This window comes from Aspergillus wentii (genome assembly GCF_001890725.1).
Source record: "Aspergillus wentii DTO 134E9 unplaced genomic scaffold ASPWEscaffold_3, whole genome shotgun sequence".
NCBI classification, from domain to species: domain Eukaryota; kingdom Fungi; phylum Ascomycota; class Eurotiomycetes; order Eurotiales; family Aspergillaceae; genus Aspergillus; species Aspergillus wentii.
In genome coordinates, this window is record NW_024467834.1 from 3,706,702 (window position 1) to 3,724,229 (window position 17,528).

At 48.0% G+C, this 17,528-nt stretch overlaps 7 protein-coding genes across 7 annotated transcripts; 2 read left to right on the plus strand and 5 right to left on the minus strand.

Annotated features, from left to right (window-relative positions):
• Positions 1-1,192: 1,192 nt before the first annotated feature.
• Positions 1,193-4,351, minus strand: ASPWEDRAFT_39480 (ATP-dependent RNA helicase DBP10). The gene has a single exon (XM_040835098.1). It carries the CDS (start codon positions 4,126-4,128, stop codon positions 1,324-1,326), a length of 2,805 nt encoding a protein of 934 aa, XP_040691410.1. The 5' UTR covers positions 4,129-4,351; the 3' UTR covers positions 1,193-1,323.
• A 19-nt stretch (positions 4,352-4,370) lies between these two features.
• ASPWEDRAFT_39481 (putative replication factor-a protein) lies at positions 4,371-5,997 on the plus strand. Its single transcript, XM_040835099.1, has 4 exons — positions 4,371-4,591; positions 4,652-4,746; positions 4,864-5,729; positions 5,792-5,997. Exons 1-3 carry the CDS (start codon positions 4,588-4,590, stop codon positions 5,608-5,610), a joined length of 846 nt encoding a protein of 281 aa, XP_040691411.1. The 5' UTR covers positions 4,371-4,587; the 3' UTR covers positions 5,611-5,729; positions 5,792-5,997.
• ASPWEDRAFT_109388 (uncharacterized protein) lies at positions 5,867-6,951 on the minus strand (the record flags this gene model as incomplete). The annotated part of the gene is made up of 3 exons (XM_040828075.1): positions 5,867-6,110; positions 6,174-6,317; positions 6,377-6,951. Coding segments are annotated over 3 exons (963 nt in total), but the record flags the coding sequence as incomplete, so codon positions are not given.
• A 1,268-nt stretch (positions 6,952-8,219) lies between these two features.
• On the minus strand, positions 8,220-10,280 carry ASPWEDRAFT_50826 (MATE family efflux transporter; the record flags this gene model as incomplete). Its single annotated transcript, XM_040837503.1, has 4 exons — positions 8,220-9,026; positions 9,077-9,435; positions 9,491-9,694; positions 9,734-10,280. 4 exons carry the CDS (start codon positions 10,278-10,280, stop codon positions 8,220-8,222), a joined length of 1,917 nt encoding a protein of 638 aa, XP_040691413.1.
• A 753-nt stretch (positions 10,281-11,033) lies between these two features.
• ASPWEDRAFT_27096 (DUF202 domain-containing protein) lies at positions 11,034-11,648 on the plus strand (the record flags this gene model as incomplete). Its single annotated transcript, XM_040832948.1, has 2 exons — positions 11,034-11,131; positions 11,210-11,648. The coding sequence occupies 2 exons, from the start codon at positions 11,034-11,036 to the stop codon at positions 11,646-11,648; spliced, it is 537 nt and encodes a 178-aa protein (XP_040691414.1).
• Positions 11,649-11,924: 276 nt separating this feature from the next.
• Positions 11,925-12,962, minus strand: idi1 (isopentenyl-diphosphate delta-isomerase IDI1; the record flags this gene model as incomplete). Its single annotated transcript, XM_040827828.1, has 3 exons — positions 11,925-12,160; positions 12,223-12,561; positions 12,722-12,962. The coding sequence occupies 3 exons, from the start codon at positions 12,960-12,962 to the stop codon at positions 11,925-11,927; spliced, it is 816 nt and encodes a 271-aa protein (XP_040691415.1).
• A 2,706-nt stretch (positions 12,963-15,668) lies between these two features.
• Positions 15,669-16,939, minus strand: ASPWEDRAFT_27098 (putative C2H2 finger domain protein (Ezf); the record flags this gene model as incomplete). The annotated part of the gene is made up of 3 exons (XM_040832949.1): positions 15,669-15,834; positions 15,891-15,964; positions 16,013-16,939. 3 exons carry the CDS (start codon positions 16,937-16,939, stop codon positions 15,669-15,671), a joined length of 1,167 nt encoding a protein of 388 aa, XP_040691416.1.
• Positions 16,940-17,528: the final 589 nt, after the last annotated feature.

Here is a 17,528-nt window from a genome sequence, read left to right on the forward strand (position 1 = left end):
ACACAAGAACGATTGAAGAGGATTGAACTCGGATCGGACCGTGGAATCAACCACTGGGCCTTTATCTGTTGTCAATAATTGATTCTGACCGGATACAGAGTCTATCAGCTTCATTATTATGGCAATGCCAATGCTTTGTCTAGTCAGCCATCGCCATTACAGTATCGTACATATCCACGATGGCGGTCGAAGCACCAACGGAGCAAATGGAAAGTAATCTATCACCTGCATGATTATCAATAGTACATATTCCTATTATAACAGTGCGCCATCCACTCGAATATTCGCCTATAATTAACATCCCAAACAGCAGGAACCGCTTCATTTATGTACAGCACATACATATACCTACATACAGGACACACTTCATACCTCGCCTACCGTCAAAAAGAAAAGAGAAAAAAGCCGCTCCAGATCCTTGTCGTCGATCGTACCGTTATGCAACTTAATCCCATCCATGCACCGCTCCCATTGCTCCGTCTGAAATGGACATTTTAGTGTCTGTGTTAGGGGGCCACTTGGGAGATAAACGCATGGCGTGATTGGCGATAGTGGAGAGATCATTGCGGTGACTACCACCTGCATCCTTATATATTATTCCGTACATACGGAGTACAGGACGTATACTGTAGGAACTCATCTAAACATAGATAGGAACGAGATTCAAATAGAACCAAATAGAAAAGCATAACCGAATAAAGCCATCCGCCCACATCGCTCTATTTAGGGAACAGCCCAGAGAATTTGAGGGGAAACAAGACCAGACAAGACCAGTTTGGGATCGCCCCATTGATTCGTAGCACGGAGAAGCTATTGATAGTTTGCTTAATAGGCTGTTTCACTTTCAACACAACAGCCTGACTCGAGTTCGCTTAGCCAGGGATAGAAAAGAAAATAAAAAACAAAAAACATACATCATATGTCAACCCCAGCTCAGATCCCAACATTTTCTGTTGTTTTCGTTTCGTTTCTTTTTCTCGCTCCACCCACCCGGCCGAGAGGCTAGTCAATGTGATGGGATGTGATATGTCTTCTATTGACCGGGTTGATTAATGCGGTTGAGTACAGTTCGTAGGCATGGTCATGTTGAAAGGAAGTGACTTGGATCATCTACAGAGTGTGTGCCTTTCGTGGCAAGATGGTAATAGCCATGGCGATGTTGGGCATGGTAATTCATCTACAGTATTAGGTGAAAGAAAAGTACAATTTTTTTTATTGCGAAACAGACAACATCCTGGTATCAGTAGACTATAAACACTCTAAGCATCGTATGTATATCTGTTCATCCAAACGTAGATATCTGCATCAATAAACGCCCAACGGCTACTTCTTTCTCGACGGCCGGGCGTTCTTCTCCCGTCTCCTCTCCTTGAGCTTCCTTGCTTTCCGGATATCCTCATTATTCTTGATTTCACTCTTGCCGAACGACGCCGCTCCTCCAGCCTTGGACATGCTGCGTTCCCTAGCCGCTTCGCCCTTCTTCTTCATCCTGCCGTAGTCACCACGTAGAGGATCAGCTGCCTTGGGTGCTTGGTCCTTGCGGTGTTTGAATCGTTTCCCACTCATAGAGCTGTTCATATCGGCACCCAGACCCGGCGTTTCGGCCTCGCCCACACGGGGCAGACGACCCAGTCGCTTGCCCTTCTTCCATGCGTCGAAGCGTCCACTACGGAAGCTGGATGCAATCTTGGCGCCACTCTCGCCACGTACAAGACGGGAGCCCTTGGATCCGTCCTCGTCGTTCTGTCGCGACACGTACTTCTTGTGTCGCTTGTCCCAGCGCATCATTGTACAAGGCTCCCCGAATCCACGGGCACCCTCGTCACCAGTAAGGTCCATGGTTGCGCTACGCGAGGCTTGGGTAAAGTTGGCGTTGGTACCAGTGTGAACACCATACGCCCGATCTTCAGCCAAAGAAGTATTATTAGGAGTGTAAGACATGAAGTAATCGGGATTCTGGAAAGCAGCTGCGGATTCTTTCTTGGCTTTTCCTTGATTGGACTGCGAGTAGGACGAAAAGGTAACTTCGAGGTCCCCGTCAGATGCCAGGGACATGTTGTCAGGCTCGCCCTCGGGGATGTCTTCATCTTCGTCAGATGCAGCGTCCTGGTCGTTCTTTTTGCTTCCAACTGTTTCGCTGACCTCATTGGAACCGTCCTCAAGGAACTCGGATTGTCCGGCGGCCTCTGCCTTTCTCTTTTTGTTGTCACGAGCGGTGCGGATTCTTTTGATTGTGTCGATGGTTTCGTCATGTTCACCCTTGCCACCTCGTCGGTTGTTGGCCTCGAAGATGGTCTCCTGCGGTCGATAACCTCCAATCCGAGCAAGCATGTTCTCTCGAGCTGCTTCCATTTGGCTTGATTCGTCGTTGAAGAGCGCATGCATGGCTGTCCACTGGTCGGACGACACAACTTGCTTTGACCTCTTGGCACTTTCGAGGGAAGCTGCATTTCGGGTTCGCATGTAAAGCTTCTCTCCTTTTGCGGCGACGGCACGTTGCGAAAAGAGATCGGCATCGTCGTCCAACACCTTGTTCACCCACTCGCAGGCTCGAGACAAAGCATCTCTGGGAAGGCCTCCGGCGACAACCTCTTCGGCGAAGTTGACCTGGTCACCTTGTTCGCGGCCGAGTACAAGTTTCCTTCCAAGGAAAAGCTGCAGGTCAAGCAGATATGGTGCATCCGCGTCTCGGACGAGACTGTAACTCCAACCTTTTTGGCCAGCACGGGCAGTTCGACCCACACGGTGGACGAAGATCTTCGGTTGCGATGGAAAGTCGTAGTTGATGACATTGGCAAGAATAGGAATATCGATACCTCTAGCCGCCACGTCGGTGACAACGAGGATGTTGGAAGCACCAGCTCTGAAATTACCGACTTGGATCTTACGCGCAGTTTGATCCAACGAACCGTAAGCATAAGAGACGGCAAACCCGGCCTCGCGTAGAAGAGAATATAGGTAGTCCACGTGGTGCTTTGTGGCGGCGAAGACGATTGTCGAATGTTTCGTAGGCGATTCCTGAGTGTTGATGGATTTTTTATTGTCTGTCCGCTTCCGTTTCCTGAAGTTATTAGGCTCGTATGGGTCGTCAGTTGTTCGCTGCCGGACATCAGTTGGGCCAGTGGGCATTTTGATGACCTCGTGGAGGATGTGTAGCAAAGCTCCTTCCTTGTCCGCGGATTTGACGGAGAAGAACGCATTCTGAAGATCGGGGGAGATTTTGCTCTCAGTATCTAGACGAATGAGAGTAGGATCCTGCAAGCCAGCACGGGCAAACTCCACAAGGGATTTGGGCAGCGTCGCAGAGAAGAGGAGAGTTTGTCGAGTCGGGGGAAGGCCGTGCAAAATCTCAGTTAGTTGGGCCGCAAAACCCATCTCGAAAAGTCTATCGGCCTCGTCGAACACAACATATTTGATGCTGAACAGGTCTAGGTTCATCTCCACCAACAAATGCAGAAAACGACCGGGTGTGGCGATCACGATATCAGGGTTGCTTGCCATCATGGAGAACTGCTCCTCAAGACTGTCACCACCAACGAGGAGAACGGATTTCAGGTCGGTACCACGTCCTAGTTCCTTGACAACTTTCAATGTCTGCAAGGCCAACTCTCGAGAAGGGGACATGATCAATGCTCGGGATCCAACCGTGGTGCTGTGACTCTTCAGTTTCTGGATCATGGGGATAACGAAAGCCGCGGTCTTTCCGGATCCAGTTCGAGCCATACCAACCACATCCTGTTCGTCCATGATCACCGGGATCGTCTTACGTTGGATGGGAGTTGGAACCGAGAAACCTTTTCGGGTAATCGCCTTCAATAGATTCGCATTCAAACCCATGGCTTGGAAACCACCACCCTTTTTCACAGTCCGTCCCTTGAGGTTTGCGCCCTTTCGATTGGCGGACGTCTGCTGCGCCGCGATGAATGCCTCGTCATCCGAGCCATCATCGCCATCTTGTCCTCCAAGAAAATCAAGGTCTTGGGTTGGCGCCGCCTTCTGCTTCTGCTTCAGCTTCTTCTTAGACTTCAGACCCTTGTCGTCATCGGATTCACTGTCATTTTGGAAAAGCGCACTCGTAATGTCGAATTCATTCTCCGAAGCGGCTGGGGAAACATCTCGATGAGGCATTTTGCTTTCTCGTCGTGCAGTCGCTGCAATCAATCACCGCAGAGGCGGGATGCGAGCTAAAAAAAAAAAAAATTGATAGAAAGATCTGCTCAAACAAAGCGTCTCATTCGTCGTACGCGAGTATTTTTTTGCACCAAATAAATTAGACAGAAGATATAGATAATACTGGATATATCGACAGATAATTCATCGACAAAACAATTCTTCCTCTCCTGCAGCAGGGAAGCAAACTCCCTCGTCCTTTCCTATCGACATGAAGTTTTTCGGGCGGTGGAGAAAAAAGTCCCAAGGCGGTGAGGGATCAAAGTTGCTCCGAGATTAGTGCAAACAGTGCAAACATCGACACCCCGCGACGCGTCCAACACGTCCCGAAGCGGTAAAATGGCATGGCATCGCTTTCACTGTTTAACAACCTGGAGGGTCATAGATTATCTGGTCAACTACACACACACACACACAATGGGTGAGTGAAGCTGTAAGTTTTAGAATATTAGCCGCTTAGATTGCTAATCTTTACCTCTAGACGGCGGATATGGTTACAACAACACCTCGTTCGGGGGAGGTGGCGGTGGTGGTGGCTTCATGCCCGGAGAAACGAACAGTCCCTCTGGTGGAAAGGTATATACCTATGGTTTTTCCTTGATATACTGCGACTTGCATAACCCAGAATGGTCGATTGAGGATAATTGGTGTGATCTTTCTCGTCAAAACTCATACTGACGAAATTTGCAATAGGGCGATTACCAAAACTCTACCCTCCGCCCTGTCACAGTCAAACAAGCCCTAGATGCAACACAACCATACCCAGAAGCCAACTATCAAATTGATGGAGCCGACGCAGCCAGCATTTTCTTCGTCGGTCAGGTACGCAATATCAGTTCTCAGAGCACAAACGTTACATACAAGATCGACGACGGCACGGGGGAAATTGAAGCAAAGCAATGGATCGATTCCTCGGCTACTGATATGATGGACACGGATGATGGTAAGGAGTCTGGAGCCTCCGGGAAGAACCAGGTCGAGCTCAACGGCTATGCCAAGGTGTTTGGCCGTCTTAAGTCATTTGGCAATAAGCGATTCGTCGGTGCCCATTGTGTGCGACCTCTGACCGACATCAATGAACTTCACTGCCACCTTCTCGAGGCATCGGCTGTTCATCTGTTCTTCACGCGGGGCCCACCGGGTGGTGGATCGGCTGGTGGTGCTGGCGCTGGCGCTGGTGCTGGTGCAGATACCTCTATGGGCGGAGCCGCTGACTACGGTCAAGATAAAGCCCTCCCTGCAATGACCCCTGCCGCACGGAAGGTATACAGTATGCTGAAGAATGAGCCGCAGAGCAATGAAGGTCTGCATGTGCAGATGATTGCGGCCAAGTTGGATCTCCCGGTGACGGATGTGGCACGGGCTGGCGATGAGCTGCTCACTGCCGGTGTGATTTTCTCGACGGTTGATGAGAATACATGGGCTATTTTGGAGTACTAGCGATTTGATTAATATGTTTACGATTTATTTCCCTTCAATTTATTGCTGTATGATACTCTTACCATGTCTTGAAAATGTCAAAATTGAGTGGAGGGCAACATGAAGTGCTCTTATGGCTGGTATGTTCACTGCACGAGCTCTACTCCATGTTTGGAGATTAACTAATATTTGATATTTATAGTCATATTCTTCGAACAACCCCCCAAAAAAAGCATTTATGAATATATACAGATCTCCCAAAATAGACTTCTCTCGACTATAGACGGCCCCTTTCCTTCATTGATTGTTCCCATTCTTCCTTTACTGTCTGATAGAAACTTTGGTCACGAAGCACATCCAACCCGATCAAAGAATTTGCCTTTCCGGCTCTGAGAGCCTCTGCGTGCGCATGGTCTGTTCCTGACGCTTGCTGGAAGCTAGGCGTATGTGGCATATCGGCAGCATTGATACTGAACAAGGCTTGAATGCCTGGTTGGATATAGGAACAGTTTCCAAAGTCCCTGACAGATCAACGCTATTAGTCTCCAGGCTGAAAAGGGGGTTTCACAGAGCGTATAACATACGAGCTACCATTTTGATGGACTTTTGAGGACTGAGTAGGGGGGTCGAGTATTTCCTCTGCTGTGAGACCCAGCTCATTTACCATGTAATCCGTATATCGGTTTGCTAACGCCATATTGGTAAGGACATCTTCGTATAGCGCATCCCTGGCTGATGTATTAGTATCATTAAATTTGGGCCACCTCGGGGAGGTATCTTCACTTACCAGAACAATTCCACCGTGCAACCAGTGGCCGCTGCAGCTCCTTCGAAGATAGGAATGACCCGGCTTCGCAAACGCTCCAGCGCCACGGAATCAAACGCACGGAGAGAGAAACTGCCTTCTGAATAATTAGGGATGATATTGGGTGCTTTCCCCGCTTCTAAGATCACAGAGTGGATGCTCTCCGTTTTCTGGATATGCTGTCGAAGAAGTGCGAGGCCATTATATGCCATAACAATGGCATCACAGGCATTTGCGCCGTCCCATGGCGCAGCACCGGCATGCGAGCCCTTGCCATGGAATTTGGCCCTGAATTTCCATGATGCCTTGGTCACTGTTTTGGCAATGGAGAAGTACGGCATGGCGTGGGTCATGATGACCACACTGCAGTCTTTCCATGCCCCATGGTTGGCCATGATAAACTTGCCTCCGCCTGTCTCTTCAGCCGGCGTTCCCATGACAATGACTGTGCCGGGGATGTTGAATTGCTTCATGGCTGCAGACACACCAACGGCCGATGCGAGGGTTGAGGTTGCTATGAGGTTATGGCCGCACGCATGTCCGATTTCAGGGAGTGCCTATCGAATATGTGCCTATCTAGAAGTTTACAACATTGCAAGTTCGTCCAACAAGACTCCCGTTTAGGCCTAACTAGGACTGTCTAATGATGCACCCACAGATCAAGCCCAAAAAGCACTCCAGTTTTCAGGAAACTCGCAGACACAACCAATCCCTTCAAGCATGTGTAGTTTGCTCCAATTCTACAACCAAGAGTTGGAATCGTGGTTTCGTCGAAACACTCAGGGAATTGATCCTATCTATCAAACGTTCTCGAAGCCGCAGGATCGTAATCGGATGGCGATTCCTTATAATTATATTCGAATGTGAATTGTCTTCCCCTATCCTATTTATACACGATTAATAAAGGCTTGAAGGTACATTAATGGATTCGTCCTTCATGGTTTAAAACCAGATAGCTCCAAAAAAGACCCCCTCCGGGTTCAATTCATACGAACAGCCGTTGACGCAGGGAAAGCGTTACTGCAATGTGCCTTGCAATCGATGACATATCAGACTTCCCTCAACTATTCGATTGTACGCCACTAGCCCACTTTTCTTAAATACAGCCAGCTCCTACTAATTGTTTGCAGGACTACTCAGGCTCCGCCCTAGGTTTAGCCATTAATTTCCTCTTCCGCGTTGCGCGTTCCGCGTACGTGTAGACGTCAATGATATCATGCTGATACTGGAGCAAGCGAGAAAAATGTTCCAGGGCGCCAAGTTGACTGAAAATGCGGATGAGGTCGGTCAGATATTAGATCAGATTGCTGGGATTGAGCGGAATATACGGACGAGGTCGAGTGATGATGTTGATAATTCACCGAATCCGGGGCTTATCGCTGAGACGATTGATGAGTCTACGAATTTTTTTATGAATGCTGCGAGTTCCTTTTCTGTATGCCATGCTGGTTTGGCTAAACTAACTCTTCTCCTTATTATTCCAGAGACTCCCTTTATCTGACTTTACGCTTGATGATGCCTCTTTTGAGGATATTCTCAGGTATTCTGGGGAGTAAAAGGGAGTACCGTGATGGTTCAATCTGTGGAATTCGTGTATATACCAAGAACTGCATAACGAGTAAATCAACAATGACCCATTGTGAGCCCGATGGGATCTAGTATATACAATAAAGAACATGTAGCCGTGAAAATCAATGTAACTTTTCCAAATCAGACATAACAACATTCTTCAAAATATGGCAAGAATCATCATAATAAGCATCAGCATCATTATATGTCAGACAAAGCGAAAAATAGACGCAAAAATATTTCTCTTTGCATAATATCAAGCCATTGCATTCCTCTGCTGAGCCTCTTGGACAGAGCGATCCCAATTAGCCTGACTAAGGAAAATGCCCTCGATGAAAGAAACCAAGCAGAGGGCAATAGCAACACCAGTCCAGAGACCAAGAAGTCCCCAGCCCAGCCCGAAAGTCGTTCCGAAACTGATCGGCATCGCTACGGCGTAATAGGCGAATATTTGAACGTAGCCGCCGATTTCCTGTCGTCCGAGCCCACGCAGGATACCATTGCAGTTGGCCGCTAGTGCATCGAAGAGCTGGAATGCAGCGCAGAGAGGGAGAACCATGGCGATCAGCTCGATGACTTCCTCATCGGAGGTAAACAGTCGTGGGATATAAAAACGAAGGGATGAGAGAGTGAGCATGTTGAATAAGCCGACGATGACAGCACCAGCCATGGTGACTTTGGCGGAAATTTTTGCAGAATCTGGCAGGCCAGCGCCGATCAGGTTTGCGATACGAGTCGAGCCAGAGATTGAAACGGGAAATGGAACCTGAAAAGTCAAGGATGAAATCGTAGCAAGGACGGATTGCGCCGCGAGAGCAGTCGAATCAATGTGTGACGATGCGAGAGTCAACACCTCAAAGGCAAGGTATTCAGCCTCGACCATTAACAATCCTGGAAGAGCAAGTTTTATCATTGGGCCCCAGTTTCGGAATGCCCGTATGTTGATACCATCCCAACACTCATGTCCAGAGACAAAACAGGCGTAGGTGATTAAGCATAAAGGCATTAAATTGTTCGTGATGGAAACAGCAATGGGTGCACCAATGAATCCCCACTCAAGTTTCTACACTTCTGTTAGCAAATGCGATGCAGATAAGTAGGAATAAAACTTACCCAGACAAACAGCCAATTCATGAATGCATTGAGAGGCGCACAAATAAGAAGGACATAGAAAGATGCCGAGAAAAGGCCCTGCGCTTGCATATATCTTTTTCCAATTTCAAAAGAAGCATATCCCGGTGCTCCCAAGATAAGCACCTTGAGGTAGACACCAGCCAGCGCAGCAACCTCTTGCTCTGGTACGATTTTCATGAGAATTCTGTCTGCAAAGAACCATAGCACGGAAATAGGAACTGTGACAACCCAGAGAAAGAAGACCATCTTTTGCATTTGCAGGCCCACCAGCTTCTTTCTTCCGGATCCATAGGCTTGGGCACATAGAGTGTCTAAACTAGTAGCGAGTCCTTGATAGACTGGAATGTGTCAGTACGTCTGTTTCTTTTTTATGGAAAAATACGAAAGCCATACCTGCATATCCTGTGATACTTGCCGTCATACTGGCCAAACTGACTGCTCCCAATTCCTTTTTACCCATATGCCCCAGGGTAAAAACACTGGCCACCGTCAACGAGTACTGAAGAACAAACGTAACAATCAGCGGCGCAGCATATTTGCTAATCACCTTGGCTTCTCTTTGCCACGTTGTATGAATCAAACCAGCGACAACAGCCTCTTCCTATCGACGATCAATCTCCTCCGAGTCCAGCTCACCGTGTCCGTGTCCGTGGCCATCACGAGCAGTATCCAGAAGGGAAGTCGTTTCCGTCGGCAGTTCCGCGCTTTGTCTCCCAATTGACTCCCCAAAATGGCCATTCTGCGAAGCCGTCTCATGCGTAGAAGCTTCCCGGCTACGAGAAAAGATCCCACTAAACTTGTGCTGTAGACTACCACTGCCTGATTTGTTGTCTTCGATGATGTGGTTATCGCTCAATAGACGCCTTTCTTCCTCAATTGCCTGTTCGCGTTCTCTGGGCGTGATATTCTCCTGCTCTACGCGGTGGGGAACGACAGTCGCACGAGAAACGGTGGCAAAGAAGCTGGGACGACGATACGACCCCGTCAGCGAGTGCGGGTTTGCTGGACGGACGGTCGACGTATCGGAAGCATTATCGGCTGTGAGAGTCGACCCTTCATCGTCGGCATAGTCTGCTAGATCTCTGGCGATCGCTGCCTCTGCGATTGGAGGGCTGTTTGCAAATGGGCGGTTGAAGGGACTCGTATCTCCCGCATTGAACGAACGGGGGATGCTGCGACCCATGATGAACAAGAATGGTGTGGTTGAATATGGAACTAGTAGGGTGATGATCACAAAACCATCCATATAATTAAATCAAATAAGAGGAGGAGAGGTGTTGAAACCAATTGAGCTGGGCGTGTTGCTGTGAAGAAAGGAAGAAAGATGGTGAGGGGAATTGGAGAAACATTGACCGCCGAGAAGATCACAGGGCGTGGTGATAAGCCGTTGCGCGGATTCGCAGCCGAAGAATTTACTCGAAACGGCAACGAGCTCTCGCGATATGAATGACTCACTGATCATGAAATGAATCACTCGATCTGCCTCTAAAGTATATGATCGACAGCTAACCTGTCTCCCTGTAAGCAACCCTTGCAGCCAGTTGGTAGGGAACTTCTTTCCAGGTTGCTCACCGTCTGAATGCTTTCTTATGACAGCATCAAAACGCCCCGCATTTCTAGACCCCACCAGGGCGGTCCACACAAGCATCGATGAATTGACAGTCGACGATCACTTGTCTCGATCAAATGAAGCTTCATAATATACAGACACAAGTACTGTCATATATGATGCTTGAATCCAGCATCGGCATCGTGTTCCTGAGATCGACTTAAAGGCAGCATGACATCATTCCCAAACCAGACTAGATCGGTAGTCACGTGATACTATCACCAGATGCATCTCGAGTCAACATCGACTTTTCTCTCATGCTCAGACAAGACAATTTGGTGATACTACAGTAATTCGAGTTCAGTAATAATATCCATCTGAATCAGCATGCCAGAAGCTACAGCAGAGCAAAATGGGTCTTCGGTTCGACAGCGATACAATCCGTTGATTAACCCAGCCAATGCGAAGCCGGTGATAGTTGAGGAGTAAGTTACATCCAGACCTATATATCTACACAGTATATGCTCTCTTGTACATACACCATTTGGCTAACAACGCAACAGCCACATCCAAGATGAATCGCACATCTTCTTCACCCGCCCATTCCTCGGCGCCCTTCTCTTCGAAAACGCCACCTCCGACGCGCGCGACCACTGCGCAAACGAACGCACCTTTCTCTCCTGGCTCCGTCTCGCCATGTACCTCGCCATCGTCTCCATGGCCATCATCATCTCATTCCACTTCCGCCTTAAGCCAACCCCGCTGGAGCGACGCATGGCCCTCCCGCTCGGCTGTATCTTCTGGGTGCTGAGTCTTGCGTGTCTTGCGAATGGGTTCGCGAATTACATGCGCACCGTGCGGATGTATAGTCGGCGGGCGGCGTTGGTGCAGAGTGGGTGGAAGACGCAGCTGACGTTTACGATTGTGGGGACGGTGATTTTGGGGAGTTGTGTTTTGTTTTTGGCTACGGATGCGAAGAGGGCGGGGAAGCATCATGCTTAGGTGTCTTACTGGAGTGTATATTCATCCATGTCCATGTATGTATGTATATTGAAATGAAAGTCTATGTCTGATTTAAAAGGGTTTGGTTATGCTTACCCCCCTTCGCTCAAGCTGTGCAATGTTAATCATTGGTAGTTCATATCATAGTCTCATGCTGTACTCAAAAAAACAAAAACAGTAAACAGGGAGGGGATGTCAAGAATTCCCAAATTATTACACCATATACTTTGGTGAATGTACAAATAATCCCCAGTAGTTCAAAAGTAAACAAGCCAATCACATGCGACGGATTTGCGTCTCTCCCTTGTACTTGTCCAGAGAAGCAGAGCCAAGGTGACTCCACCACTCAAACAGCATCGAGTTGCAGATCAGCTTGAACCACGGCGTAAACTTGAGACCGGGCTTCTCGAACATCTTCTTCAATTCGTCGGCGGAGACATATGTCGTGTCACGGACTTCGTTGGGGCTGACATTCAAATCGACATCGGCCTGGATGAAGAGGATATAATCGACTATCCAACGTAAGCACCACACTCAACAACAGGAAACAAAAAACAGAAAAAGAAAAACATACCCTCATGCTCACCCCACTTCCCATCACTAGGCGCCTTGTAATGTATCCGAGTGAAGAACTCAAACTTGTCAATCGGCACCTGCTCGGGCTTGATACCAAGCTCGTGCTCCAACTTCCTCTGCGCAGCACGCTTCACACCCAAAACAGCAGCGTCCAGCTCAGCGCCCGTCTCACCGGGAATTCCCAAGGGGTGAGAGCAGCAAGTATTCGTCCACATGTCGGGGAAAGTGATTTTCTCCGAAGCGCGCTGCTGAAGCAGCAGACGGTTGTTGGAGTCGAAGAGGAAGACGGAAAAGGCACGGTGGAGGAGACCTCGGTCGATGTTGGTCATCAAGTGGCCTGTTCATTGTTTTGTTAGCTATTATTTATATTCATCTGTTATGTTTTGTCTTGTTTTGTTGAATTCCCGCGGAGTGAGTGTATTAGATCCAACCCCGCCATTAAACCCCAGCCCAAGATACCAAACACCAAATCAAAAAGAAAGAAAGAAAAAACTCACAAGCCTTCTTGCTGGCACTGCCAATGGGCTTATCATCATCATCCAAAACAATACACACCTCATCCATCAAACGGACCTGTTCCTCATCGTAGCCCGCCAGATCGTTACTGTCGCGCGCCGAGTCGGTCGAAGTGGTGGGGAGGACTTCGCGGGCCAGAGAAGTATCGACTTCAGGGAAGAGAGTCGCAACATTCTCCGCAGTGATTCTGGGAGGAGCGGTGATTGTAGTCGTGGCGCTCATCTTCACGGTTGTATATTAAGTTATTTTTGAAAAAGGGGGAAAAGGGAAACGATTCTTCAGAAAAGGATGGAGATAGAAGATCAGCAAAAAAGGGTAAATTAAATTAATTAAATCCACCCCCGAAAACGAGGCGGTGAAGACGGCAGAATGCCATTGATCCCAACAAAGACGAAAAAATAACCAACTCGATCGATTTCCAACAACGGCATTCTGTCTCACCTCATCCGCAGATTGGCTATTATGGGTGTTTCTCAAGATTTCACTTTGTGGAGTCTGTATGTCTGTATTACATGAGAGCTATAGGCACTACAAATACACACCCCCGACAGCTCCGGGGATGATCAACCCCGGAGTAAGGAAGGATTGAAGGATTGTTCATGAATAGGAATACAAGGGGGGAAACGAAACACGTCAACTTCACATGAAAAAAAAAGCTGAATAAATCCAATCAACCAGGAAGATAGAAATCTGCAAGCTGGGGGATATTGTTTTTGAATGGACTGCAGATTAGCATAGATAATCCAACAATCAAGACAAGATAATCCTGTCATGCCTTGCCGTAGAGGTACTGTGCTACATGCCACGGCGTAGACAAGGGAATAGTCAATAGGGCATATGGATGTTATGTACGTATGTAGTCAGACGATGCTGGACAAGGATCCTACTTTAGTGATTGTTACACAGACTGTTGGACGTTGTCGATTATCGTCAAAAGAAGAAGGTGGTTAATGAATTCGGATTATAATACAGATAACAAAGTAGATGGATTGTGGTGACTTGTTCTGGATAATTAGACATCACTGATCCGATCCATCATAATCCATCGTTGGATCAATACGGCTAATTCGGTATAAGCTCATCATCCGATCAAGACAAGATAATATTATGCATGTGCGGATCTGATGTCATATGGGCCTTGCTGATAATAAGAACGACACTCAGAGCAAGGACAAAACATCTGTACATAACAGAGCCACCAGTTAGAAGTATGAATACCGTCTTCGACAATTATTCTCGAATAGAATATCAACGGATACATCACCCATAAACATTAGTCGGACAAAACGCCGACAGCCCTAAAGCAGTATCTCCCCCTCGCATTAATAGTATGCGGATCTACAGAAATATCACGAATTGTCAACCATTCAGCATCGAGAACCGATGTCCAATCCTACCTATCTGTACTCCGTATATTATCTTCATCTAATCAGTCACTAGATGCCACTCACTGACCAGGTACTTTTGACTCGACTCCAGCAAGAGATCCACACACGGGTTAAAACTTCCCGATTAAACCAACCACTCTCGGACGAGTCAAGATGCTTCTAGCAGTTTAGCACAGCAGCTAGTTTTTGATCACTTTTGAGACAGCGTCAAGACCAGCCAGTCAAATCTCCGTTGTGGAATTAATCGCTGGCTGTAAACGACGACCGCGCTTGATCGAGTCCATAGGCCACTAGAAGCGAATGAAATACGCCAGCCAAATCACCAATTCATAATTCATAGGCGAATAGCAATTGTCTCATTATGACATCTTCATTTTTTGTCCATCGGCAATAAGAAATAATCTGGATAGTGGGCGCGCTTAGAATGTCAGGCCCAAAACTAAGCCGGGGATCGTGGTCCAGCCTTCCGACCCGCACGGGGAAGTCAGACAAACAGGACGATCTGCGTGGGAGGAAGAAACGCGAACTAGTACTTGTCATGGGAAAAGTACTGTCTTCTAGTCAGTCAGTGTATGGAAATATCTTGTCTATGCCAATGGTAATTGAATAAAAAGGTATTGGACTGTGGAGGTTTTCCTCTTCCCCGCCAACGCTGGTGTGACCAGGGTATGGTGCTGTGATAGCACGCCCGAGGACCCATACTAATCTCCCCCCCAAAATTAGCCTCTGGATCTGGCAGGTAATAAGGCATGCTTGACCGAGTCACGACGGAGGTTTCATAATCCAGGCAGTGTACATTGGACATGGCCATCCCTGATGGATATGTATGTATAGCCACAGTGACTCATGCTGGAGTTGGAAGTCATCGGCAATTAGCGTAGGTGCCTGGATGTCTGCCTGCGAACTCGAGATCTGCCTTATGGGTTTGGAAACTGCAGATCAGTCATCGGCCTTGGTATTTTCAGGAACCTGCAAGGTTGTCCAGTTGATTCTTGGTTGAAAAAAAATAAAATGAGAGCTGGAAGGGTTGAATGTTGATCCTGGTGCAATAGTACCAAAAGTAGCCCTCGATAATACAAACTCTCGCGGGTGGGGTTGGTTTTTCTTTGTTCTCAAGTCTCCGAGAACATTCAACCGATTACTCCAAAATAATAATAATAAATCAAAACAAAGAAAAAGTCGAATAAATCCAAGCAGAAAAAATGAGGACTTCAAGCCCTGTGTATCTCAGCATTGTAAGTAGTAGTAATCATTGGGCCGGCACTCGGCCTCTAACGCCTTCTATAAACCCCAAATGCTATGCAAGTATCGAGCAACAACATTCAAACAAGCAAATCGAACAGGACATAGATCATAAGAAAAATAGGTTGTCTGCCCGCGACAATCCTCTGGGTAATTTAATATGACCTCCCATTTCGTTAAATTTAATTCAAATACGTCGTCAGTCCTTCCGAGGTCGTCATCTTGAGGCGATTAGTGCCACTGCGGTCAACGCAAGTGTGGTTCACTAAAGACCTCTCCCCACGGGTATCCACCACAATTAATTAATTCGTAGGCCAAGCTCTGTGCTTCTCACGGGGTGTTTGTTGTTCTCCGGCGATGCCGAAGGCGAAGGAAGTGCCTGTGCATCCGGTACATTCGTCTCGTCTCGTTTTGCGAATCCTCGAATTTTCCGTGTTTTTCGATCGCAGCCATCTCCTCTGTGTCTATACAATATCAGGTCAGTATGAAGCCTTCTAGAGTTGGAGAGGCTATGACTGACCTAGAAAGGGTGTCCTGCCGGGTGAACCGGCGGCCACACAGATCGCAACCATACTTTCGGAGCCCGCGATGAATCTGCGCACACATTAATACCCATCCCATCAAACATGTCGATTATCTTACACTATCCACATGTCTCTGAAGGTCTGACCTCCTCCCAAACAATCTCTCGCATTGCCCGCACGGATGGGTTTTTTTGCGGCTGGGGTCGTGTCTCTTCATGTGCTCGCGACAGTTTGAGCGTCGAGTAAACCGATAACCGCACACGGTACACTGCAGGCCATTCGCAGAAGGGATATTCTCTTTTCGCAACGGTTCCATTTCCTCTTCAACCTTGATTGGTACATCAGGAACCGGGTCATAAACTGGGGATCGTGGACTGTGGCTCGCGGCCCGCTCCACCTTTGGTTCCAGCTTCAGCAGCCTATCATTGTCATCTCTTCCAACTATTTGCGAATTATGAACCGCAGTAAACCGATGCATTTGCGGCAAGGCTGGCACTTTATTCACGGGTCTTCCTTCTGCAAACAACGGCTGATCCCAACAGTTGTCCATATTTTCCTCCACCTTGATGGTTGGTGTAGTCGGCCAACCCGCAGGCAACTGAGCGGGCAAGCCATCGCAAGTCCCCCCAAAGTCCATGACTGAACTGTATGTTGGCGAAGCACTCAGCGCGTGAGTACTGTAGAAACTCAATGGAGAAGCAGACACATCCGTGTGTCCACTGTACGACTCGTAGCACGTCGCAGGTGAGAGAGGACCAACGTCCAGCGCAGTCTCATAAAGAGGCTCAGTGGATAAGATGTAGTCGGGACAGCCCGGTGCGGAGAACGTATACGGATCGGGGGGCTGGCAGGCCTGTAACTGACTGAACGGAGATTCCATGCCGCAGAAAGAGATGCCCAGGCCGTCTGTCGATTGGGGGAAGCTTGAGTGGTTTGAAGTTGGGCGCACGGGAGAGGAGTATGTTGGAGATGTGTTGTACATGACATGGTCCTCTGGCAACAAGGTACCCTGCGAAGAGGAGAACGATGGTGTAGTAGACTCCATAGTGGAAAGGTGTAGCATGCAAGAATAACGAGTGTAGAAGTGTATGAGCAAAGAGGCTCTGAACGAAGAATGGTTGATGGTCCTGTCTCGCAACTAAAAGGCTTGATTCAAACTCGAAAGGATCTTGACTCAAGCCTCGACTCAAAGGACGAGAAGGTGCCAAGTATATAAAGCAAGGTTGACTCAACAGCAACGATGCTGGAAGAGAGAACGAGTGGCAAACATAGACTGGGGCTGAAAAGAGCGTCGATGGGATGGGCCATATGACAATCGGAGAAGAGCGCCGGCTGCATGGACGCGGCAAAGGGGGAGGGATTAAAAAAAAATAATAATTTTTTTTAAAAAAAAAAAAAAAGGGAACTAAATGACCTTGACGCCTGGAGGGACAAGGCAGACTAGGAGGGGGAGGGGTGAGAAAACGATGCGGTGGGAAGAGCAGAGAGAAGGGAAGAGAGAGAGAGAGGGAGAAGAGAGCGACAGATGGGGGGAAGGCCAGACTGGGTTGACTGCAGACATTGCCTGCAGTGTTCAGATACGCGCGACCCTGGAAATGGGACTGAATCAATGGAAGAGTAGATGTTATGCACAA

What these genes read in the sequence shown, in the direction of transcription:
- ASPWEDRAFT_39480 (XM_040835098.1), bottom strand. Translation starts at nt 4,128, where the DNA reads ATGCCTCATCGAGATGTTTCCCCAGCCGCTTCGGAGAATGAATTCGAC.
- ASPWEDRAFT_39481 (XM_040835099.1), top strand. An exon ending in ACAGTCCCTCTGGTGGAAAG is followed by an intron (nt 4,747 to 4,863) that starts GTATATACCTAT and finishes AATTTGCAATAG; the next exon opens with GGCGATTACCAAAACTCTAC.